General features: G+C 41.8%; 2 protein-coding genes across 3 annotated transcripts; both read right to left on the bottom strand.

Annotated features, from left to right (window-relative positions):
- Positions 1-1,113: 1,113 nt before the first annotated feature.
- Positions 1,114-6,520, bottom strand: tal1 (T-cell acute lymphocytic leukemia 1). Of its 2 annotated transcripts, none has more exons than XM_033651236.2 (4): positions 6,324-6,520; positions 4,523-5,071; positions 4,031-4,149; positions 1,114-3,111 (listed from the first exon to the last, which is right to left on the bottom strand). In XM_033651236.2, exons 2-4 carry the CDS (start codon positions 5,032-5,034, stop codon positions 2,582-2,584), a joined length of 1,161 nt encoding a protein of 386 aa, XP_033507127.1. In that variant the 5' UTR covers positions 5,035-5,071; positions 6,324-6,520; the 3' UTR covers positions 1,114-2,581. The 2 variants fall into 2 exon arrangements, with proteins under 2 accessions (XP_033507127.1, XP_078029448.1); XM_078173322.1 differs by having other exon boundaries at positions 4,061-4,149; positions 6,324-6,510.
- Positions 6,521-9,144: 2,624 nt separating this feature from the next.
- Positions 9,145-23,177, bottom strand: LOC117272347 (uncharacterized). The gene is made up of 10 exons (XM_033651227.2): positions 22,718-23,177; positions 20,975-22,209; positions 18,101-18,167; positions 16,625-16,777; positions 14,758-15,911; positions 13,772-13,919; positions 13,197-13,416; positions 12,569-12,681; positions 11,641-11,831; positions 9,145-10,438 (listed from the first exon to the last, which is right to left on the bottom strand). Exons 2-10 carry the CDS (start codon positions 22,173-22,175, stop codon positions 10,245-10,247), a joined length of 3,441 nt encoding a protein of 1,146 aa, XP_033507118.2. The 5' UTR covers positions 22,176-22,209; positions 22,718-23,177; the 3' UTR covers positions 9,145-10,244.
- Between the last annotated feature and the right edge of the window lie 300 nt (positions 23,178-23,477).

Here is a 23,477-nt window from a genome sequence, read left to right as displayed (position 1 = left end):
TTTCAGGAGGAGGTTGTGGTTTCAGCTATACACTCTGTACAGATAAGGTGTGAAACAGTTGCATGGTGTGTTATGCCACTGCCTGCCTATAGAACTTTCGATTAGGTTATGTGATTACAGGTAACTGTGTTAAAGATAGTCATGTGTGATGAAATGTGGCAAATATTGTATATGTTCAGTTTCTTGTACCATGACAGAACTGAATTGAATTGACTATATTCAAATATTCTTAAAATGTCCCCCTGAATATATTGATTAAAAGGCTATATCACAGCTGATTGAGTTTTTGTGAAGTGTTAGGAAAATGAGATTTTTTTTTATTGCCATCTTCTCTGAGTGTTATGTTAAACTCCTTTCAGAGCGTTAGCTAGCTAGCATACATTAGCTAGTGAACTTTCTGAGTTCATTGCACTTGCTAGCTTTGCATAAAGTTAGGATCTGTTAATGTTCCTATCAGCTGTTGACTGGAAACTGACTGTAACACCATGCAATAACACTGTATTTCAGTTAGGTTATGCATGAACAGGTGACATCAAAATCAATATGTGATTTTGCACTGGAGCTGTAATTGTGGAAATCAATAATGTTTTGCCAAAAAAAGCGTCAGTAATTACATGGAGTGGAATTTGGCCAGTTAATCAATGCTAATCAATCAACCATCACTCATGTAAGCTATTGTAGGTAAGTTACCTGCAGTTAATAAGTCACACATTCACCCAGCGACCAACAATGGTGCGAACAGGTGTGTTCGTTTAACATTAATGTCATATATTTGTATTGTTATTTGACTGTGTTAAGTCTGGTAAAGTGTCATTCCTTCATGTGGACTGTAGTAGATTCAATTTATTGCATCATCATATAGTGTACTTGATAGCTGTACTTGCTTATGATAAATAATACCAAAATAGGAGCTGAGTTTTAAAATTTTGAAATATTTTTTGAAGGAAAGGGGGAGCCACAAGCGGATTTAGTCCCCCTCACTGTTAATTCCATGGCCACAACCTTGACTTGAACTGTTTTACTGATTTATATTGAACTGAACTGAGATCAGTTTAATATAAATTAATTCAACTAAAGACCCACAACGTGCTTGAGTGAGATCAAATACAAGGCTTTTCCTCTGCGTGTTTTATTCAGGGGTTTTGTATAAAATTCATCAATTTAACATTGGATATATTTATAGATACAGCTATCATACAACAAATATGTCATTACCAAACGTACAATGTCCCTTTACTGCAATTCATAAAATACCATAGTTAACCAAAGGTACCAATATCGGCTACTAGGTCCTGCTGAAAAAGCAGAATAGCAACAACAGTGAGCAATACTTAACTGTATTAATCAGAAAACTGCTGGTGTTGTTATGATATTAACACTGTGTGTGGTGTGTGTGCTATGTGAGTGCCGTGCATGTGTGTGTGTACGTTTATGTGAAATGCGGCAATGAAGGGATTTATTTGTGTACCTTACTAAACTACAACTGCATTACAGTTTAAAAAAAAAACATTGAAACATTCATATCAAAAGGACTGCATGAGTCATTTTCATGATATCATATGACTCATATTTTGTACACTATAAGAAACACTGCATGTCTTGTACCTCCACAGCAAATTCAAATAGATAGATTCATCCCAGGCAGTGAAATTGTTTAACTGTCTGTTCTCGTATTTGGTGTCGTTTTCTCACCACCAACGTGTAACAGAAGTAAATGGTACCACATTTGATGCACCACGTTCAGTCGCTTGCGTTACATTTTGAGTTCATCTCGTCCCCTCTCCTCTTTTCTCGTCTCCCAAAAGACCATTTTGCTAGTAAACCCATTGACTAACACACTACAGTACATCTTAAACCACATGACTTGAACTCGAGTCACTGTTGTTACATTGTGCAGTGGAAATATAATGCTATTTACAATACATACGTTAACTGCATGGGTACAATAGAGTCTAGTTGGTTCATTTACAGCCTCCAACTGAGGCAAACTTACTTTTGTGTCATTATTCTAACACATTAAATTTGTTGGGCATAAATCTCATTGATGTTTAAGAGCCAGTTACTCGCAGCACAATGCAAGCACATCGGATCTACTCTGGCTGCACCGTATCTGTGAGCAGTGGTGGTGAAGCATTGGTCCAAACTTCAATATTACACGTTAAAAATCTTTACTTGTTTCTTGATTGATCTTTTGTTTGGTTTTGTTTTGTTTGCTTTTTCGTTCTTTGTTTTTTGTGTGTTTTTTATTTTATTTTAGATTATCCTGTCTTTGGACTTTCAGAACACTCAAAGTTATACTCCGCAGGTCAGTCAAAGACATGAGACATGCAGAATTTACAAGTCTTTTGTTGGATTGAATTCAACCCATCACCAATCAAAGCAAGCTATTCATCAGTGCTGCCTCAGGTGTAGCGTGGAGACGGGAACGCACTCCACTTTCTCACTACGTGGAGTTTGATTCTCTTTCCTACACTGACGACTCAAAGCTAACAGGTCCTGAGCATATCCATCTCTTTCTTAGTCCCTCTCACTGTTTTCTTTCAGTCTCAGGTTTTGTGTCCGTGGTCTGTTGGCATCAGCATCATCGGCGACTGGAGCCATCTAAAGAGCGGCCATTGCGCCTCAGCTCCCGGGCAGCTAGATGCAGCGGGGGCCCACGTGAAGCCGTTAGAGTCCTTGGAGCTGGAGGTGAGTCCTGCTCCTCCATAAAGCTCTCAGGACTGCCCTCGCCATCGCCATCAGGCAGGCTTCCACAACTGGAGCCTGGAGACATTGTCTCCAGAAGGTCGTCCCTGGCCAAGCCCACCACTGTGTCCTGATGTGGTCCACCCTGAGGGCCCCCCTCGTGGGCCCCGACCCCAACCAGCAGCCCTGTTTCCCCATCAGTTGTGCTGCCAACATTCCTCCCTCCATCCTGGTCCTCGAGGAGGTTGGAGAGGAAGCTGATGTACTTCATAGCGAGCCGCAGAATCTCATTCTTGCTCAGCTTCTTGTCTGGGGGGTGAGTGGGGATGAGTTTGCGTAGCTCGGCAAATGCCCCGTTTACATTCTGCTGCCGCCAACGTTCACGACTGTTAGTGAAGATACGGCGCACAATCTTTGGCTGGCCAGCTAGGAGAGGAACAGGGAGGGAGAGAGGCAGACATGAGAAGAGGAGGTATTGATAGGATAACTCAAATAACACACAACAGGTAATGCTGACTGTAAAAGGGTAAAGCAACATGTGCAGTAATAAAAATGGAAGAATTAGCCGCAGGAGAACACATGCACATTGATTTTGAGAAAAAAAATAGTTTGCCGGGAAAACAAGCAAGTTTATTTATCCTAAGAAATTAAGCTGCAAAATTGTCCTCCCTACAACCATGGATTTTTAGATGATGGAGAAGAAGCTAGAGGCTTGCAAAATATAGTACAAAAAGCTGTGTGCGAAATGCAAATGTGACACAAGAGAAATGGATGGTTTGACACGCCAAACCTCAGGAAAGAGTGTTGAGGGGACTGTGTGCTCCCTGCTCCATATTCTGTGTACTTTTTATTTATTTAGGTATGATAAAATGCCCCGCTGCAGGTAGTCACATCCTCCCGCCCTCAACAATGGTGTCTTCCAGGCTATTGTCGCCCTTGGAACACACCCAGTCTATCTTAATCCTTCAGCCCACTCTGCAGTAAAACCTTGGCATGGAGGCAGCAGCACCCCCATCCTCCACCCCTGTATATGGCAGTGAGTGGGCAGCGATGGAAAGGATGTTTCAAATGAAATAAACCCCAAATCCGCCTGACAGAGCTTACTTTAATGGCATGCAGGTACATATATTTGACATTCAGATTAGCAGCGTTCATTTATGACATGAATTATGATTTGATATTTATTCCAGTGGGTTAAACACTTATTTTTGCGAGGCATCTTCTGCAACACTCAGATTAGGTACAGTATAGATCCATGTCAGTGGATGAACGACAATGGAGATGAGGAGGGGACGTTTAGGGGACTATATTGGCAGAAGGAGGACACAGCAGAAGTGCGTCTTACCATACTTATAAAGATCTAAAATGCGCCTACCCTCGTCGAGTTCAACCTCATAAGGCGCCGGGCGGCGCTTTACCCTGTTGCTGGGATACATGCTGTACTGCTCCGACTCCCCTCCGAGACTACAGCAACAGAAAGCAGACAAAAGGTGCACAGGTATATGAGAAAACATGAATTTCAGCATACATCATCTCCTTCATTGCATATAACCCTCAACACCCCCTGCTTACCCCTTGCACCAGGAGCACACACACAAACACACACACATTTATAGGCCAGTTCTTTCTGTCACACATGCACACACATGCTCAATAATGTCAATATAATGTATACACTACAAGCATCTTTTCATACTCCAGTAGCCTGTGTCTGCAGGGCCTCACTGTAACAGGGTGACATCCAGCCATTAAACTTATGGCAAACACTCATCAAATGAAAACGTGCATTCATGAAACTGGCCTGTTATTCATTTCCCTTTTCTCCCTCCACCTTTACCTGTTGATGGCGGCGAGAGGCTGCGCCAGGTTGTAGAGCATCGCCCGGGCCGGGACAGGAAACGCGTTTGGGCTCAGTTGGACCATTCGAGCGTCGTCTCGTTGCGGCGGCGGCAGCGGCAGCGGTGGAGGTCTGCGAAGTTCCGTGATCGGCACCAAATGGCTTTCAGTCCTCTGCTCCACCGCTTTTATAGCGTCCCTCCTGGAGAGCTCGATCACCGGCACTTCCCTTTTCAGGTCAAGGGCGTTGTGAGAGGCAGTTTCCTTGGCAACGCCGTTGATGATGATGCTGATGCTGGTCCCGTTGCTCGAGTTCTGCAGAGGAACGTCATCCGTCTCCTCAACCCCCTTGAAGCTCCCTCCCCTCTCCTTCTCCCCCTCCTCTCTCCTCGGCTCCTCTTCCTCCTTGCATCCGTTCAGTCTGGAGATGATGGAGGAGTCCTCCCGCTTTCCAGGACCGGACTCTGCGTCAGGACTTCCAGGACGAAGCTCCGGCTGCCGTTTTTCCATCATTTTTATACCGTCACCACTCGCTCGAGTCCACTACGTCCTGAATAAGATTTTCCTCGATTAACTTATTGATCAGGGCAACATGTGACATTTTTATATAACAAATAAATAACCAAGCTTTTACTTCCCATGAAAGCCTGGTGCATTATAATTATTGGCATTAAAATTATGAGTAAATGTTTTTACTATTATCATTATTAGAATTATTATTATGAATTACAGAGCTGACATTTCTAGCTAATCAAATATTGTGGAAAAAAGACGATTAATAGGCTATTTTACCGGCCAGATTATTTTTCTTAATTATACATTTTTGTTCATTATTTTAAAAAAAATGAAGGAAAAAATAATATTTTGCCACAAGGGATGATAACACTAATGCTTTATGACAATTTAAATGTGTTTTAATACTCGAGGATTGTATAATTTTGTGAGCTGATGAAGGTTTGAGAGCTTTTTATGAAGTTTTGATACATTCCTCATATAGTCTGTATTTATGAATTTGCCCCAGTTAAACATTTTTACCATGAATTTGGAGCCAGTGATATGAGCTTTATCTTGTGGTTTCTGCATTGCATGTTTTTTGTCCTTTCTATGAATCTCTTATCTAAAGCTTGGCCTTCAGTTCAGTTTAAAACGTCCAGCTCATATCTAAACGTATTTAAACCCACGTTTGAGCTATTCATAAAGTCAAATTCGAGTACATGAAAATAAGATTTCGGCTGCTTTTTATTTAGAGGTGAAATGATCGTCTTATAGAGACTGAGCATGCCAGAGAGAGCCTCTTCGTCGAAATAAAATCCCTCCTTTTTTCTGCCTTCATCAAATCCAGAAATAACCTTCAAAATCACTTGGACCTGATCATTTCCACAGCCACAGATGTCAGAGTAGGTGGTGTCATTTTTTTGTTTTATGGCGGTGTATTAGAGGCTATAGGCCATAATGCTGTTGTTGTTAGAGCCGCACATCAAAGCCTTGTCATATTGAACACCCTACACACCAGTGTTAGGCGTTTCAGTGGCTTAATTAACTCGAATAATATTATTATAAACGAACAAAAGACGCGAGAATAAGAAAAGCGCACTTTTATTCCTGGGAATTCTCCAATAGGCCTCGCATCCGTTATTACATCCCGTTACAGTCTCAACCATCCGATCGGACAATAGCTGAAAATGTAGGCTAAATATTTCGCACATCACACCAGTAAAATTCAGACGACAGCAATCCAATTACAGCCGTTAGGAACAACGAGTGCGGCGGTTTAAATAAAGAGGTGTATTTTTTGCACTTACCGTTCCTGCCGTGTTGTTGATGTTACTGTGTAAGTGGAGCCATTTTGTGAGTGGGTCATCCATGTCTGAGGTTTTTCTTTTTTTTCCCTGCCAGTTGTGGAGCAGTGTGTGTGTGTGTGTGCGTGTGCGTGTGTGTGTAGCTGAGTTATTCCTCGCCGCATCCAGTGCGCTCCCTCAGTATGGGGAGCGGAACACAGGCCGCAATGTGGCCGGGTGAGATAAGCGCACGGCAGCGGCCTCTTCATTCCCGATAAGCCTCTAAACCCATTATTTATGAAATGATTCATTATTATTTGGCTGTCGTGGGCTATATAGGCTTGTGGAGGGCAAAGCATAAAAAAAAGCAAACAGGCACAGCGCAACGGCCTGTAACAACGTACTGTAGCCTGAGCTAGCCTATAGTGGAGGTGTTTTAATTTTTTTTCTCTCTCTCTCTAATGAAAGAAACAAAAGCTCAGGTTAAGCTGTTGACCTATTTATATTTCCAACAAAGGTTTTTTTTTTGCTAAGCCAATTTATCCTGCAATGAGATAACTGATATAGCAGAGGGTTGTCCCTTTTTTTTTATTTTATCCTAAAAAGAGTATATCCATTAATCCATATCCATTTCTGCGCCTTGAGGCTGGATGTGCGACTGATACACTAAAAGATTGCTAAAAAATGACGAGGGTATAATTATGATAACGATGCCTTAATCGAATGGGACACAATTCTTTATCAATTAAGCAATAAATAAATAATTAAAGGTGCTGTTGCATGTCATTGTGTGTGTCGGGGGGCCTTGGACGGCGGTTCCTCGGGGCCCATGGGGACTCATGGCTGGGGGAGATAAAAGCGTATCGGCTCCTGGTCGCATCAGATAAAAGAGCAGCACGCTATCAGAGCACATTCAGGACAGCCTGAATGGTAGCAGGTACATCCTAATAACGGATTTTCCACACTCTTTTTTTTCCTCCCTCTTCTTTAGTCAGACACATTTATGAATTTAAACAGGCCAATTGCATATAGGCCTATTTAGTCAAATAAACTCGTGACGTGGCAAAATGCAGAGCCCAGGCTGCGTCATTAGGGAAACACATGGATGTAAAATGTGGGAAGTCTTAATGCTTATCACGTTTTGTGTTTTTTAAGCCCTAATGTTAAAACAAAACAATTAGTCACGACCTTTAAACAAACCTGTTGAAGCAGCAGTCACGACCATCATCCTGCATCCGGTGCTCCTCAACACTCTGACATAATCCCCTCTAAACTTTTTGGTCAGCATTTTTTAAGGAAACCAAGATTGCGAGGCAGTAATTGCAAAATATATTAGGGGGGACACATCATCCCAGATATTAAAATATACTCAAAGTGTCCCCCCTCTCAATAAATAGATAAAGCTAACCTGTATAGTGGTATGTGTATCGTAGTGTGTGGATTTTGGTTTATGTATTTTATTGTGCCTTCCATATTTATAGTGTATTGTGGTTGTATGATGTTTTAAACTGTATATTTTTAATAACATTTTAAGTCGATGTGTAAAAGCCCAACTAGGGACAAGAGCTGATCATATAAATAGCTATAAACTCTGTGCAACACATCAGTCTCACTCTGTATTGGAAGTATGTTAAATTGCACCGTCCCTATCAAATGAAAAATAAATAAATAACAAATTGCCAATATTACTACTGGTTCTATGGGGTACTGCAGTTCTGTGAGGTGTTGCTGTACCTCAGGAGAAGCCATTGCTCCACTGTTGTGGGTGCAATCAATGTCAAACACTGTACTGTCTCTCTGTTTCATTACTTTAAAATGTATTAAAAAGTTTTAGAAAAACGTGACTGCAATATTCCTGTTACTTAGACTATATCATTGTTGATCGTGACATGAAAATGATCATTTTGTGAATGGTTATCTTTTCAATAGTCACTTCATATAGTGTACAGGTGCATATGCATATAATAAATGTAATATGATAAATCATTGGTTCTCAAATGGTGTGATGCCAATCCAGGTGTGCTGTGGGATTTTGTAATAACCACACATTGTTACTGCACTATTCAACTGGACCTATACAGAAAGTTATGAAGGATTTTTTAATTGACTGTATCAGCATGTTGTATGCACTCATTTCCTAATACAGAGGCAAACTCTACCTAAAAAATGTAATATAATTTAATTAAAAAAACATTCACGGGGAACCTATTTGTCGCCATTCCATGTGTGTGTGACACATCACATTTTTTTACATTATTTTATATTATTTCCTGTTTAAATGGATGTGTTATTGGTGCTTTGATGTCATTTTAAAACATTTAAAATTAATTCTTGAATCATTTTGTTAATACATATTTCATGAGTAATAGTGGGTTATCAATTGTTATTTGATATCAGTCAATAAAAATTAAAATCTATGTCATGATAAGAGTGATAACACACATTATAGAGGTTATTATGCACAGATATAAATACAGGTGTGCCTTGAAATTTTGGCCCTTTGGTGTCTCTTGGGCACAAGCAGTTTATAAACCACAGTGATAAATTATTGCCAGGGGGTGGATTTGGTCCCCCCAGTGTTGACTCCATGGCTACGGCCTTGCTCAACTGAGCCATTATTTTTGTTGGTAACAAGCTCTCAGCATGGCCAAATTAATGATCTGAAATTTGCAAATCAATAAGTCTAATTGATTTAATTGAGCCTGATTATGCATTTTGCTGCCAAATTTAGTAAACAGGTCATAAGATTTAAAGTTGTACTCTGAGTTTGAACACGAATTTAACACCATGTGATGTAACTGTAAGTGTCTTTTGTGTGGCATAATTAATAAATGTCTTACAAAAGTTTGGCAAAATAAAACAACTTTATTTATAAGCGAACAAGTATCAATTTCCTGAAGCAATAGGTGATACAGCACACGTGAAATGAAGGGCTCCGGCAGAGCCCCAGGGAAATATGATCTGTTAAAAAACAAAGAGAGGGAGTGACAGAGAAATAATTGCTTTTATATTTATGCAGAATTTGTAGTTGCAATCCATCGGAGGGCACCTTTAATTTCTTTCTTGCTTTAACCTTGTGTCCTTCATCAGTTTCCCAGTGAGGATGCTTTTCTGTGATGCTTGTTTCTATGTTTTGTGTTGTTGATGATGTGTTTTTGATACCCTTGTATGCTCATTTGTGCAAAGCAAATTCCTCTTGGGAGAATAAAGGTTTCATTCATTCTTTCTTTTATTTTAATTAAATAAAAAGCTCTTTAGTTTGAAGATGTCATGGGATTACATTTGTGGCACATCCTTCCACAAGTTAATCATCTGAAATAATCAATAAGAGTAATGGGGAAATTTTAAACCTGTGACAAAATATGGTTCTACTCACTACGCATTTAGGGTGGCAAATAAATCACATTTTGAACATGAGAAAAGCAGCGGTGCTAAAGTTTTGTTTTTTATTGTCACAAATACTAATAAATGCAGTTACCCTATTGCTTTTATTTTGGAGAGTTTAAGACTTTGTGAATGAAATTATCTCTGTTCAACTATGTCTGACAATTTAAAAAAACATATATGTATAAACAAGTTGTGCTGGATCTGAATCAGTATTTATAGTCTGAACTGTTTTATTAGTATCACAATATATACTCTGAAAACCAGTTTCTTGCCACCACAGTCCTGTTTACTACTGGATATATTTGGTTTTGTCATTTGGTCACTTCATTGATTTGTCATTGTAATCAAGTCCCCTGCAGTGTTGTATTGTATAACAATAGTTTACACTAATGAACCTCTAACCCTGAAATCCCATGTAGCTATTTTGAAATGTAAAACTGCACTGAGATACACTCTGACTATCTACCATGGGTTACAGTCCATCAGCAGTGTTTGCAGTGGTGAATCAGACGCCATGGCTGCAGGAGAAATGGCTCTGTGCCATGCCTATCCTCCCAGTCAGCGCTGGTTGCGTCGGGCCGGCATGATCCGAAGGGAAGCGGTGCTCTCCCGGGTCATGAGCCGCGTCACATGGTCCAGACTGAGTCCAGCCACTGCCTCTCCGTTCACCTGCAGAATTTCATCACCGATGCCAAGGAGACCTGTGTAAGGGCCTTCAGGGCCACCGTCACCCACCTTCTCTACATACACACCTGGGAGCAAAACAGTTGGAGGGGAAGACGGAAGACAGATGAAATAAAGATGAAGGAAAGGTTGGAGGTGTAAGGATGGAGAGGGGAAGTAGAATTTTAATAGAAGAAGAAAAGAGGAACCATATAACAGATATATAAATATACATAAAATAGCACGAGTAAAGTCATTTTTACACATTTTACCAAATGAACTTGTCATTGAATTCCTGCTAAATGCATCTGTGATTTAACGTATTTGTACTGTATCTGAATATGTTTCATTGATTACACATTTTTAGCTTCTTGCTTTTCAGAGTAAAGCCAAATCTAAAAATGTCAGTTCAATTCTACTCTATTTTTCTTCTCTCTCCTCTCTTTATTCTGTTTTATTTTCAAGAAGAACATGTCATTGAAGAACAGCCTCGCAGTCAGCCAAAAGAAAGTAACCACCAAAATGAAATAAATGCAAAGCCAAGCTCTATATTTAAAGGAACAGTTCACCCCAAAATCAAAACTACATCATTTTCCTCTTACTTATGGTGGTATTTATCAGTCTAGATTGTTTTGGTGTGAGTTGCTGAGTGTTGGAGATATCGGCTGTCAAGATGTCTGACTTCTCCCCTATATAATGGAACTACATGGCACTCGGTTTGTGGTGCTCGAAGTGCCAAAAATATATATTTGAAAAACTCTGTATCACAACGCAGAAGGATGCATGCATCTACTCGTGGATGAGAGGTTCGCACTCCTGACCGCACAAGATGTGAACACTGATGGCATCCTCCTCGGCTGAACTGTAACGTTAGCTAGCTCAGTGATGCTAGGTGAGCTAGCAGTAGATGCATGCTTCCTTCTGCGCAGTGATAGAGTTGGTAGGTGTAGTTTGGTAGAAAGAAAGTAGTTCCTACGTGAAACTGCTCACGACAAGGTCTGTGGATTATCATGATTTCTGGAAAGAGACATTGCTGTTGATGTTGTTGTTGTTGTTCAAATGTATTTTGTGCCACTTTGAGCACCACAAGCTGAGTGCCATCTAGTTCCATTATATTCAAGAGAAGGCAGACATCTCTACAGCTGATATCTCCAACACTCTGCAACTCACACCAAAACAATCTAGACTGATAAATAGTACTACAAGTGAGAGGCAAAATATGTATTTTTGATTTGGGGTTGAACTGTCCCTTTAACGCAGCGCAAAGATGGTGTGAATTAAAAAAATGTACCTGTGTCTGGTCTGCCTTTGCCCCTTGAGATGACGAAACCAAAGGGACCGTTTGGGGGTCTGACGAGCTCCAGGAGGAGGGTCCCATCGGGGAAAGCCTGGGTGACCCGGCCTACTGGACGCGCAATTCTGGAGGGGAGGACATCCTCGACACTCAGGGCCCGGTGAAGCTCCAGCTGAGGGCTGTCGGGGCTGTAACAGAAAGAGCAGAGAATCAGCTCTAGTCAAGGGCAAGGGTTTGGTTTCAAATATGAAGGAGGGGTCTGGTGTCCTCCCCCATGAAATTTTATGTGTCAAACATGTAATTTCCTGCACTGTAGAGAATTTTTATGCAACAGTTCATGACGGAAATGTCTTTATTATGTGAAGAGAAACAAAAATTCTCCTTTCATGTTATCTCTGTTGAGTCAACACACATGTAGGCATGATCTGAATGTGGCATCTATTCACATCAGTGATACGTCAATTCATTTGAATTAATTTATAAAATCCTGGACTTTAATCGCTCATATATGTTGTCATGTTCACAGGGAGAAAATGGAAACTTGGACAAGAAGAGACCGTGTCAAGATTTGTTTAAGTTACTGATCAGTACATGCACGTTTTGGGGTCATTTTTTAGTCATTTCAATCAGTAGGGTAGTTTTGTTTTTTTTTTTAACTTTTTTGGAGAATGCACATTTGTTTCTTCTATAATTACACTGCATTGTATGTTTTCTTATCGTCATGCAAGCTATAGATAACGATTATGCTTTTTAAAAGTGATGGGGGCAAAAGTGTCTATTAAAAAAAAACACTCTGGGTGTAAATGACACCTCTGGCTTTAGTCATTGTAAAACCAATAAAGCACTGCAGTGTATGATGTGGTTTAATACATGTTTCTTCTTCCTCTCTGTCTTCCTCTCTACTTTATTTTTCTTTCCCACCTACCTGGGCGCCAGGCCGTACGGTATCTGCACCTCTCCCAGTATTGTTGAACGCTCTGTTCTCCTCTCTAAACTCTGCACAGAGGAGGCTTTGCGCAGTTGGGCCAGTGGCAGCACCTAGTGGCAAATAAACGGCACTGTAAGAAATGGTGTCTCTCATGTTGGCAAAATTCACCAGATCGGCTTTTGGAACCGTTAACTTTCTGGCGCTAACACCCCTCTAAAACTAACAAGTGTGACTTTGGCACCACACACACGTACACATTATGCAAATAGAGGCTGTGATTGGCTGGAACAGGAAGTTGTGTTTAGTGTACTAGTGCAGCTGCCAAGAGGACAAGAAGGATGGCTACTGCAGGAAGTGGAAGGAAACACAGACAACCTGGAATGCATTATTTGCACTCCCAGTGTCAGACAGAAAGGATGGTAATACTTCAAAGCTTCAGTTGGTCCACTGTGGCAAGTAAGTAGTGAAAGGTACATCAAAGCAAAACGGGAAGTTTAAAGACATGTAAATAAGATGTTTCCTCCCTACGGCCTTCCTTTCTGAGGTAAAAATCACATCTATTTGAGGTGGAGAAATTAAACAAAAGACAATGGCAGAGCAGCGCAGCATGAAAAATGTTGCTCACCGTGTGCAGGGTTTGCAGTGAGGGTGTCCTCTGCATGCGGATGGTGGGCTGGGGTCTGCGTGTGGGGCTCGGGGATGCAGAGCTGGGCCGTGGGGCTGTGGGGATACTGAGGTGCTCCATGCTGCTGGAGCGGCCTCCTTTCACTAGTCTACCAACACTGTTCAGACCAATAGAGGAAAAGAAGCGACGCAGGAAGAGCTTTGGCCGTCCATCCAGCTTTCTGTAAAAGGAAAATTTGTTTCAGTTGACAATAATATAAACTCAAAATGTATTAAGACACAATTACATCCCCAACTAAACTCCCCAACAAGCCATGGATTGGTAAATTAATAACTATTTTGCTTGTTATAGTTCTGCTACAAATGTCCTCAACAAGTAAAGGCTTTTATAACCAGAAGAGGGCAGGATTGTCTTGATGTTCACAGAATATTTTTCATAACAACATCCTGTAGGTCAGGGTTTTAATCTCCTAACTGTGACCAGTCTGGCACGCTCAGGCCGTTTTGGGAACAGCATGGTGGGGGCAAAGGATTTATTATCTAAGCCACGACAAGAGTGTTGTTATCTTGGCTTACCTGGAGCCGTCAGAGTTTTCCTCCCATAAGGCCTCAGCTTTCAGGTGTTCTGCTCTCAGCAGCTCTGCTCTGAGGTCCTCGGCCCGAGACATGGCCAGGCCACGCAGAGCGGGGCGACACTCAAGACCAGAACCAGGGTCACTCAGACCTGCTGGTGGAGAGGGACGTGCTGAGTGGATGTCAAAGACTCACTCTGAAATGTTCTACTTTATTCTACTCTGTTTGATCTATTGTGTCCTGTTCTATTATATTGTACTCTGTGTTATTTTGTTCTATTATGTTCAGTTCCATTTTGTTCTATTCTATTTTATTCAGGTCTGTTTCATTCTATTTTGTTCAGTTCAGTTCTGTTCCCTTGTACTGTGTTCTATACTGGTCTGTTCTATTCTGCTCTAATCTGCCTTCTATTCTGGTCTGGTCTGTTCTATGTCATCATATTCTGTTCAGTTCAGTTCTGTATACTGTTCTGTTCTATTCTGTTTAGTTCTGTTCTGTTTTGATCTGTTTATATTCTTTTCTATTCTGGTCTGTTCTATTTAATGCTATTCTGTTCTACACTTTTCTATTCTGCTCAGTTCTGTTCTGTTCTATTCTATGTTATCATGTTCTGTTTCATTCTATTTTTTTCTCTTCAGTTCAGTTCTGTTTTGTTTAGTTCTGTTCTATGCTGTTCTATTTTGTGCTTCTTCTATTCTAATCCATCTTATTCTATTTAGTTTGTTCTTTTCTGTTGTACTGTATTCTATTATATTCTATTCTATTTCTTTCTGTTCTAATCTATTGTGCCTTCCATTTTACTCTGTTCTGCTCAGTTTCATCCTATTCTGTTCTATATGGTGCTATACTGTTATGTTCTGTTCTAGTTTATTATGTTCTGTTTTATTCTGCTCTGATCTGCTGTGTATTGTTCTGTCTCAGTTTTCAGGTATTCAATAAAATGGTACTTTATACGCTTATTATTATGCTCATTCCCAATGACCACTCACTTGATCCATCTGGAGTGGCATCCCAGAGTTCAGCAGCTGGCAGGTCAGTGGTGAGCCGGGCTGGAGAGTACCTCAGGGTGGAGGGCCTGATACAGGGCACCTGGCTGCTTGTTGCAGGGGTCCCTTGGGTCAAAGCCGATGCGCACTCCCTTCTTGCCTCTGGAGAGTCCAGGAGGGCAGATGGTCCTCCCTCACCTCCCTGATTTGAGGTCATCTGGAACTGAACTGTGGACTGACCTGCAACAGAGCGGTTTCTTGAACTTGACTTCAGGGCTGACTTGATAGGCAGCGATGGGGGAGGTGATTCCCTTAATCCGTCCAGCAAGCGGGGCTCCAGAGCGACGGGGCTATCTGGGGCAAAGGAAACAGCTCTACTCAAGTTGACCCTGTTCCTGGGATTTGAGTTACGCCTCTGAGCCCAAGATGGGCCGTAAGGGCCATGGCCAGACTCCAACCGACTTTCACCCTTCCTGCTCCTTCTCCTAAGTTTCCCAAACCCTGATGATTTCCACCCTGTGCTCGTCTCTTTATTTTCCCCCAGCACGTAAGCTCCAGCAAAGGTGACAGTTAGAGGAGCTTTAGGACGAGTGCTTGCCTCTGGCTTGTTATGAGGCACCCAGCGAGGAGCCACTTTCTCCCGTGGGTCCTCAGGCTGCTTTGGCTCAGTGTTCTTTGGCTCTGACGGTGATGAGACTGGCTGAGGCTCCCTGACTACAGAGCCACATGCCTCACACTTCTTCACCAGCACTATTATCTCTTTAATCACTGTTGTGGGTTCACCACTGACACCCACAACTTCTTGTTTCTTTGGAGGCATAGAGACACTTCTGTGGCTTCTGCTCCTCTCTGAACCACTGCTGCTAGAATCCGTATTGCTGTCTTTACTCTTGGACTTTGGCTGCCCGGGCCTGCTACGCTGCCTCACCCTATCCAAGTACCGAGACTCTGCTTCTTTCTCTGATTCGTCCTCAAAGCGCACCCGTGTGGGCGAGCAACCATAGCGTCTGGATCGACCACCTTGATCACTGGGGGAAGTGCTTCTTTGGTTTGGGATGAGGAGGGGACCAGATCCAGTTTGAGCCGCATGATCTTCTTTGGTTTGAACAGCTTTCTGCTCTGGTGTTGGACTGGGAGACTCAACTTGCTGCTTCTTTCTGTAAGAAATAACACAGAAGTGCATCTTTCAGACAATTTAAAGACACATTTTTTGTCTGTACGAGAGTTACACTTGTGTTAAACTCATTTGTGAGTCAGTGTCTTATGAAAGTGAAGCAAAAATGAACATGAAAGTGAAACTGTATGTCAGCCATCTCACAGCAGCAGATCAGCTAGGTAAAAGAACACATTTTTTTCTGATTAAATACACAAATGACATGATGTATTGCAATGAGACAGTACATTAAGTGGCTTCAGGTGGGTTTGCTGTGCAGTCATAGATGTAGGATTCAATGCAAGTGAATGCTTCCTGCTGATATAAAGGGATTTCAGCACTTTGTGACATAAACACTTCTTCACATCAGGTTCTGAAGATGCAACTTATTTTCAGTTATTATGCACCAGTAGCTTTGCAAAAACAGGCCAGGGGCAGGATGGAAAAAGCAGAGAAAAAGACATAAGGATTGGAAACATACTTTGTATTTTTGATTTTGAGGTGAACCATCCCTTTGAAGATATAGACAGTGTGGCAAAAGCACAAAAAAGAAAATGTATTAACCTGTCAGCAAATGGAACTTGTTATCACACCACTGACTCATACCCATGCATGCAAAACTGCACAGATACAAGTGGGACATTCACAGTCTCTAACACTAACTTGTGAAGATGCCAAAGGGCTCGCAGCCCACATCAGTAGATGTAGCCAACTTACACAGTGGATCTCTGATCGGAATGGGAGCGTCTGCAGGGGCGATCGCCTTTAATGTGATTGGAGCGAGCCTTGAGTCGTGCTCGCTCCAGAAGACGCTTGGCTTGCTCGTGTCTCGGGCTCAGAGGGAGCTCATCAGTGATTACAAGAAGTGACCTGAAGATCAAAAGAAAGATGCAAATTAGAAAAGAAATTAATCATTTTGGTGATGAAAACGGAGAGTAGAGATGAATGTATAATGAGACTAGGCCACGTCACCATCTGTTTGATGAAGTCTTTAAATGTGCCAAGCTTATTGTGTGTTGTGACATATCCAGCGACATCATATTCCCCGCAGATTGACTTAACATTGAGTGAATCAAGCTGCATCTTCTTAAGCTGTTTTATGTAATATCAGATAGATAGACTGGGGCGTGGCACTGGCAGTGAGCAGTAGAGAGAAACGTCATCCTTCCAACTATCCTTATGCCCAGCAGCTAAGCTGCTCTGCATTGTGCTTCATCGTCTGTACTCGCCTTTATCCCCTGGCCCAGTGATAAAGATAGCATGATACACCAGCCATGTGGATTATCCTTGTAATGGACTGAGTGTGATTCATTCTCTCCTGGGGTGTCAAGAGGAGAACATATTGTGTTTCAATAGATTACAGTTTGTCATGGCAAACTTGTTCCAGCACTGACAAATACGATATAATTAGCAGCCTGTTTTGGTGCCCAATATGCAACTCTATTATTTTGTAGTTTAAAATGATGATGACTAGAATGCGCTCTATAATGACAATAAACAGAAAAGGGTGGATAAGATGAACAATTCAAGTAGTGAGCCAAACTTTGATTTAAAAAAACTGAAAATAATGTTGTTGGTGTTGCTCAGTTACATAAATGCGTTCAACTTACTCATGTATTTATGTATTCTGTACACTTACGTAAGTATGACTGCTTCAAATGTCCCTGTCAATATTTAGAACATCTGCATTTGACCCCCCCCCCCCCCCCCCCCTAATAAAAACATGATAGTAGCAGAGGACTTTTACATTGACAAAGATAAATACATTAACAACATGTAGAACGGGCATAAATTGGTGCATAAAATAAAAACACCAGAACCCCAAACCCCTGTTTCATATCTGCCCCACCCCCCATATTAAACAATACCCACACCCTTGAGATTTTAAGACTTTAACTCTAGTGTCAGGTGTCACAGTTTGTAAATCACCTGCAAATGAGAGCTTCATTTCATAATTTTATTAGCATAAAATATTGGCTTCATCAATATACTGTATTTAATACTTTATGAATATATTATATCTGTATGATTTGATTATGATATATCTGCTTCAATCCAGTAAAAAAAATAGACTCTAAACTCCCATATGTGGAGCTGTAAGAGGGGACTTCACGAGGAGAGGATATAAATAGTGCATAGGAGTTGTATGTCACCGTCACTGCCAAGTACATAAAGAAGCTTTGCATTGCTCACCTCAGATAGGGTTCAAGTTCCTGCGCGAGGATGGCTGAGTCTGAGCTGTCCAAAGCCCCATGTGCACCTGTGACCGTCATAAAGCAGAGAGGAAAAGTACAAATCAAGGCAAATACAAAAGGTTTTATGCATACATAACGTGAATTTTCTGTCCTCTGTTTCCCCTGACATTTAGCTAACCTAGTGTAATTCATATTGTATTGTGGATTATTCTTATCTAGGGTTCAAGTCCTTTTTACTGTCTCATGCTCTGGGGGAAAACACCACAGGCAAGAGAGCCATCACTCATAATGTGACCTACAGGGACATGCGGGTATTAAAATAATTGGGTCTTTGTATGATCATAAGGATTTTCATAAACCATCATACCACTGGATTCAGTGACGGTCTCATAGGTTATCCCTGACTGATCCTTAATGTCAGTCAAAAAAAAAAAAATAGCACAGGTTACGCAACCACTGACAGATAAAGGCAGATTTCCCAGAGAGAAGAGGAAAAAAATCACTTGATCATTATGGATTTACCCCTATGGATTGCACTGACTGTATTGGTATTGACACATGCAGATGCATGCACAGGACACATCCAGAATCATAAATACATTGTATGGAAAAATACATAATCTGTCACCTTACAGGAGTACAAAGACATCCATTAGCGCGTAGTCAGAAATACAAAAGCAGGGACACTTCCCCCCACCGCTCTGACTGCTAATAATAGCAACACCCTCATGCACATCTGCACATCTGACATCTGTTCAACTCTGGGAATCAGCCAGGTTGCATACTGCATTTCTATACAACGTCATTGGTAGACAGACAAAGGCTTATATAAGGAACTTTGAATGGTTACAAAAGCTGGCAAGTATTCTCAGCGGACAAAATTTTAACATTATAAAAAGCTTTATTGCCTCAGTTACCATTTAATAACATTCACTAGACTGTACAAGGCAGTCAGAAACTAGAACTGAACCACTTGTGTAAAAAGAATAAAGCAAAGCCTTCATTGCATTTAGCCTGCGTGGACACTTATGTATATCAATATACCAGTATGCCTGCTTTTGCCTTTATTTTTTTTAACTCACACAACAGAATGTATTAGAAAGCTGAATTAGCCACTTTGATGTCACAGCTTTGCAACCCTTTGTCAGACACCTTCTGTGAAATACAATCCTTACATCAACAAACTATAAATAAAACCACCTCAAGATGAGGAGGAGGGATCTTATCTGTGACTCAGCCACAAGTTGGTCTCTCAAACCATTCAGTCAAGCTTTCTTTTTCAAGCCTTAGACCTGTTTATTATTTACAAAGTTCTTACAATTGACAGTAGAGAGGTATTTCACTGCTGGAGAGATGGTATTTCGCTAAAATTGGGCTGTCTCTGCAGTAGAAAGATACAAATGTGGCCAGTGAAAACAGAGGACAAGTGCTATGGCATTTGCTTTTGCTCAAGATGTAGAAAACCTACAACTACCAGAATGCACTGCACCACACTGGACCAATAAACTTTCCTGCTTGTGGGTGAGGTAATGTGAGTTTGGCTGTATTTTGAGACATGTATAGCTGCAGACGCATTCTGTTTGAAGTGTACACAACACGCTCCTACAAACCGTGCCCACCACCAGTACAAGACAAACCCACCATTGCAAGGGTTATCTAAACTTTGCTACAACACAGCACTGTAATGAATAAATATGCCATAAACGTAGCAATAATTCACTTTATAATCCATCATACATGAAGACATGATTCGCTTTATTAGTAGCAAGATGAAACCCTTACCATTACCCCTACCCTACCCTTAACCACCCCTGTTCCAACCTAACACTTCATAGCTAGCTAATCGCTAACTCAACATTTTCTTTGGGGCCTCCGCTTCGGGGCCAAGGAGCAAAGAGGGTTGATCGTGTATTGTTGTCTAGGTATGGTGGGTGAGTCATGTAGCTGCTCCAGCTGCAGCTTTTTCTCCTCAGCTAACAATACAGCTGGTGACAAACCAGCTTGAAATGTAAGTTAAACAGTAAGACAAAATATGTCTCTGAAAACATCTGAGGCGAGAAATACACAACATGGTAACACAGCCTTCATTTATATTTGATCAACACTGCTTAGTTTTATCATTTGCTCTTGGTATTTTCAGTCTGCATTTTTACAATACAGGAAACTGTATGGCGCACGCTTCCTGTTCACAATTTCTTGTATTACAGCCAAAGAGTGCACTAAAATGCGTTTCTAAAGACGAGAACTAGGAAATACAGTTACAGAATCTTGGTTTATATTCAATCGCCACTGCCTAGTTTTACTGTTCGATATGAGTTTGAGAGAGCAAAATAGGGGGGTGGGCAACTCACACCCAGGTTAATCAAAAAGCCAGTGGGACAATGAGGCTGTCAAACTGTGTTTGGTATGATGACATCCTGTAGTCTCATTAAGCCACTTGTTAGCAACTGTCTTTTTTAAGACACATAAAAGCTTCAAAATTCCCATGTGGGGTAATTACAGAACTATTTTATGTTGTAGAACAAAATCTAAAAGTCTCTTAAGCTTGTGTTGACGACAGTCCTGATTTCAGGTGTCTAACCACCATTCAAACTTTGAGACGAAGGAACTGGGAGTGCTAAAAACTGACTAATTTCCGTTTTTTAGGACCCATTCTTGGTGCACTCTATAAACCTATTTCGTAGCAAGTAGTTTATAGGAAGTACAATCTGTAGTTCGAACAAAATCTGCTGAGAGATGGTCGGAGAGATCTGGGCGCTGGTAAAATGAAGGAAAGTTTACCATAGTTCATTTACACATACTACCCACATTGTTATGATACAAAGATGGAAGTATCCCTTCAAATACATGCAGTATCCCTCAAGAGACCTACCTGTACAGTCCACTCTGCATGTCGTGTCTCCATAACAGCTGGCACTTTCTTCTCTACTCTGATCTCTCTCCTCCCTGCAGTTTTGTTGTCTTTCCCTCAACTTTGCATAAGCTCTCTGCTTCACCTTCAGCTTCTCATCAGCAGAGACCACCCCACTTTGAGAGGACACGCTCTCCCAGCTGTCTGAATTGCACAGTCCTTTGGCTACATCACCAGCGTCTGTCTCCTTCTGCTCACACCTGTCCAGGTAGCTCTCCACACTGTCCGAGAGTTTGAGTTCTGAGGATGCGTCAGTGATATCTGCCACACTTCCCACATTGCTCTTGGTGCCTGTTTCAGCTGGTTTAGACTTCATTTGAGGCTCTGCCAATACTTCTGTCTGATTGTGGTCCTTCAGAGGTAAAGAGGAGGGTATGTTGTTCGGGACAACCCCATTTAGAAGCAGTGTCTCAGGGCGTGCCACTCTCCAGAAGCCCTTGGGTGGTGCCCAATGTCTGGTTGATGTGGCGGAAGAAATGGACGATGCTGCAGGAGCAGAGGTGGTGACAGGAAAACAGGAGAGCACAGGTAGACGAGGAGGAGGGGATGGGTCATCCTTACTGCTGCTTGAGTTATTAGACACAAGACTCTCCAGACTCGTGCCCTCCCCAAGTCCACAAAGCTGGCCTGTCAGAGAACTGACCCGGTCCTCATTTTTCTCTGACCTCTCATCTTCAGTTTTCTCTCCCTCCTGAAGCAGCGGCTCTCCTCGTGCTTCAGCTGGAGGGCTGTGGATCTCAAAACTGACTTGCACCTCTACCTCCTCCTCTTCATCACTGCTGCTCAAGGTCTTCCCAGCACCTGATCGCCAGGAGAGGGCAGGCAGAGGTACTGGACCCTTTCCTCTGGGCCTCTGCCTGAGAAGGACTTCAGATGAAATCTGCCCAGCCGGACTGCTCACTAAGACCTCCGTGTCCAACCTCTCTCGTTCTTTCTCCCGATCTCTCCCTCTTGTCCTTCTCTGCGTGAGCGACTTCACCTTGGTCTGCAGTGCATGCACAGCGGAACTCTCAGTAAGTGGAAGTTGAGTGCTCAGAGACGGTGCTGGGAACACCGGTTCAGGGACAGGGCCAGTGATGAGTCCCCAGTTAATGGGAACCCCAGTAGGTAAAGGGGAGCTGGATTTTGCTTGGATATTATCAACCGCCTTCTCTTCCTCCATTGGCTGGTCATGCACAGAAAAGTCCAGACAGATCCTACAGATAAAAAAGAGAAATTATCTTTATACTCACGTGGACAAAACCATACATCTGTTCTACATCTCTGTTACCAGCTACTTCCTATCTGATCTGCCTGGTGAGGAGATATGTAATGTGGATTCAGTCACGTTGACTTATCCTCTGATTACTTTGCAGTGCACAGGATAATCCTTCAGAATGAGAATAAGCAACTGCTGCCTGCAACTGAGCCCCTGCACGAATAAAGAATATTATGCATGTGTGTTGTCAAACTAAATCAACAGTGTGCCACAAAATAAAACTTTCTGTTTAAATCAGTCACATATTCAATTAAAAAGCTGAGAGAAAAATAAATTATTCACCCTTAAGAGACTGACATATATTAAAATGATATGTCATGTGGATCATATCCTCCTAAACGCCCAATTCAACAAATACCATTAACATTATGAAACAAGTAGCTTCATAATGCAATCTTAAGAAGATTCAGTTACATAATTAGGCTAACAGACAATGAGCAGTGTACCTGGATATTTAGTGAAGATGGTGTCCTTTAAAACACAATCCAAGCGTTGACCATGATGATAAAGTTACCACGAATTCTGGTGCACAAATGCACAAGTTGCCATCCATTCTTAAACCTGAGCCAACCGTGCAGATATTGCAGCGCGCATCCTCAGGTCGGTCGCCAACATAAGCGACAAGACGAATCAACTTTCATCTCCGGATTTTATTTTCGCAAAAAAAAGGAAACAAAATACCATCTCTGAATAATTCTCCAGATCCTCGTGTTGTGCCTCCACTCACTGCCTACACTGCTCCCGGTCCAGGCAGTGTCGGGCGAGCCAGCGACCTCTCAATCATGATTGGTCCGGTAATCCCTTCAGAAATGAGTGGGATTAGACAAAAATGGAATACAAAAAATGTCTGCTTTAATTTCGTCCTAGCCTCGCGAACCGAGTGGAGCTCTCTGTTGCGTAAGTACAGAGCGCGCGCGCGCGCACACACACACACACACACACACACACACACACACCGACACCCTGCACACAGTAATAAGCCAATGAAAAACATAAAGCCAAAATGGAATAATGGGCTTCAGCCTAAATGAGATCCCCCCAGTGTCTTGTCATCCCTGAATATTTAGATGGATCTGATGACAAGACAGAGGCTGCCATGTGTTTTGGAGAATATAGGCCTAATTTTGCATCATAAAAACAACTGATTCTTATTTGTCAATACAGCTGATCCCTCCCTCTGTCTCAGCTCATCCCAGCTCCCTCTCC

The sequence above is a fragment of the Epinephelus lanceolatus genome, chromosome 12, assembly GCF_041903045.1.
Source record: "Epinephelus lanceolatus isolate andai-2023 chromosome 12, ASM4190304v1, whole genome shotgun sequence".
NCBI classification, from domain to species: Eukaryota; Metazoa; Chordata; class Actinopteri; order Perciformes; family Serranidae; genus Epinephelus; species Epinephelus lanceolatus.
The sequence above is the reverse complement of the archived record's forward strand: the minus strand, read 5'-3'. Positions and strand labels throughout refer to the sequence as shown.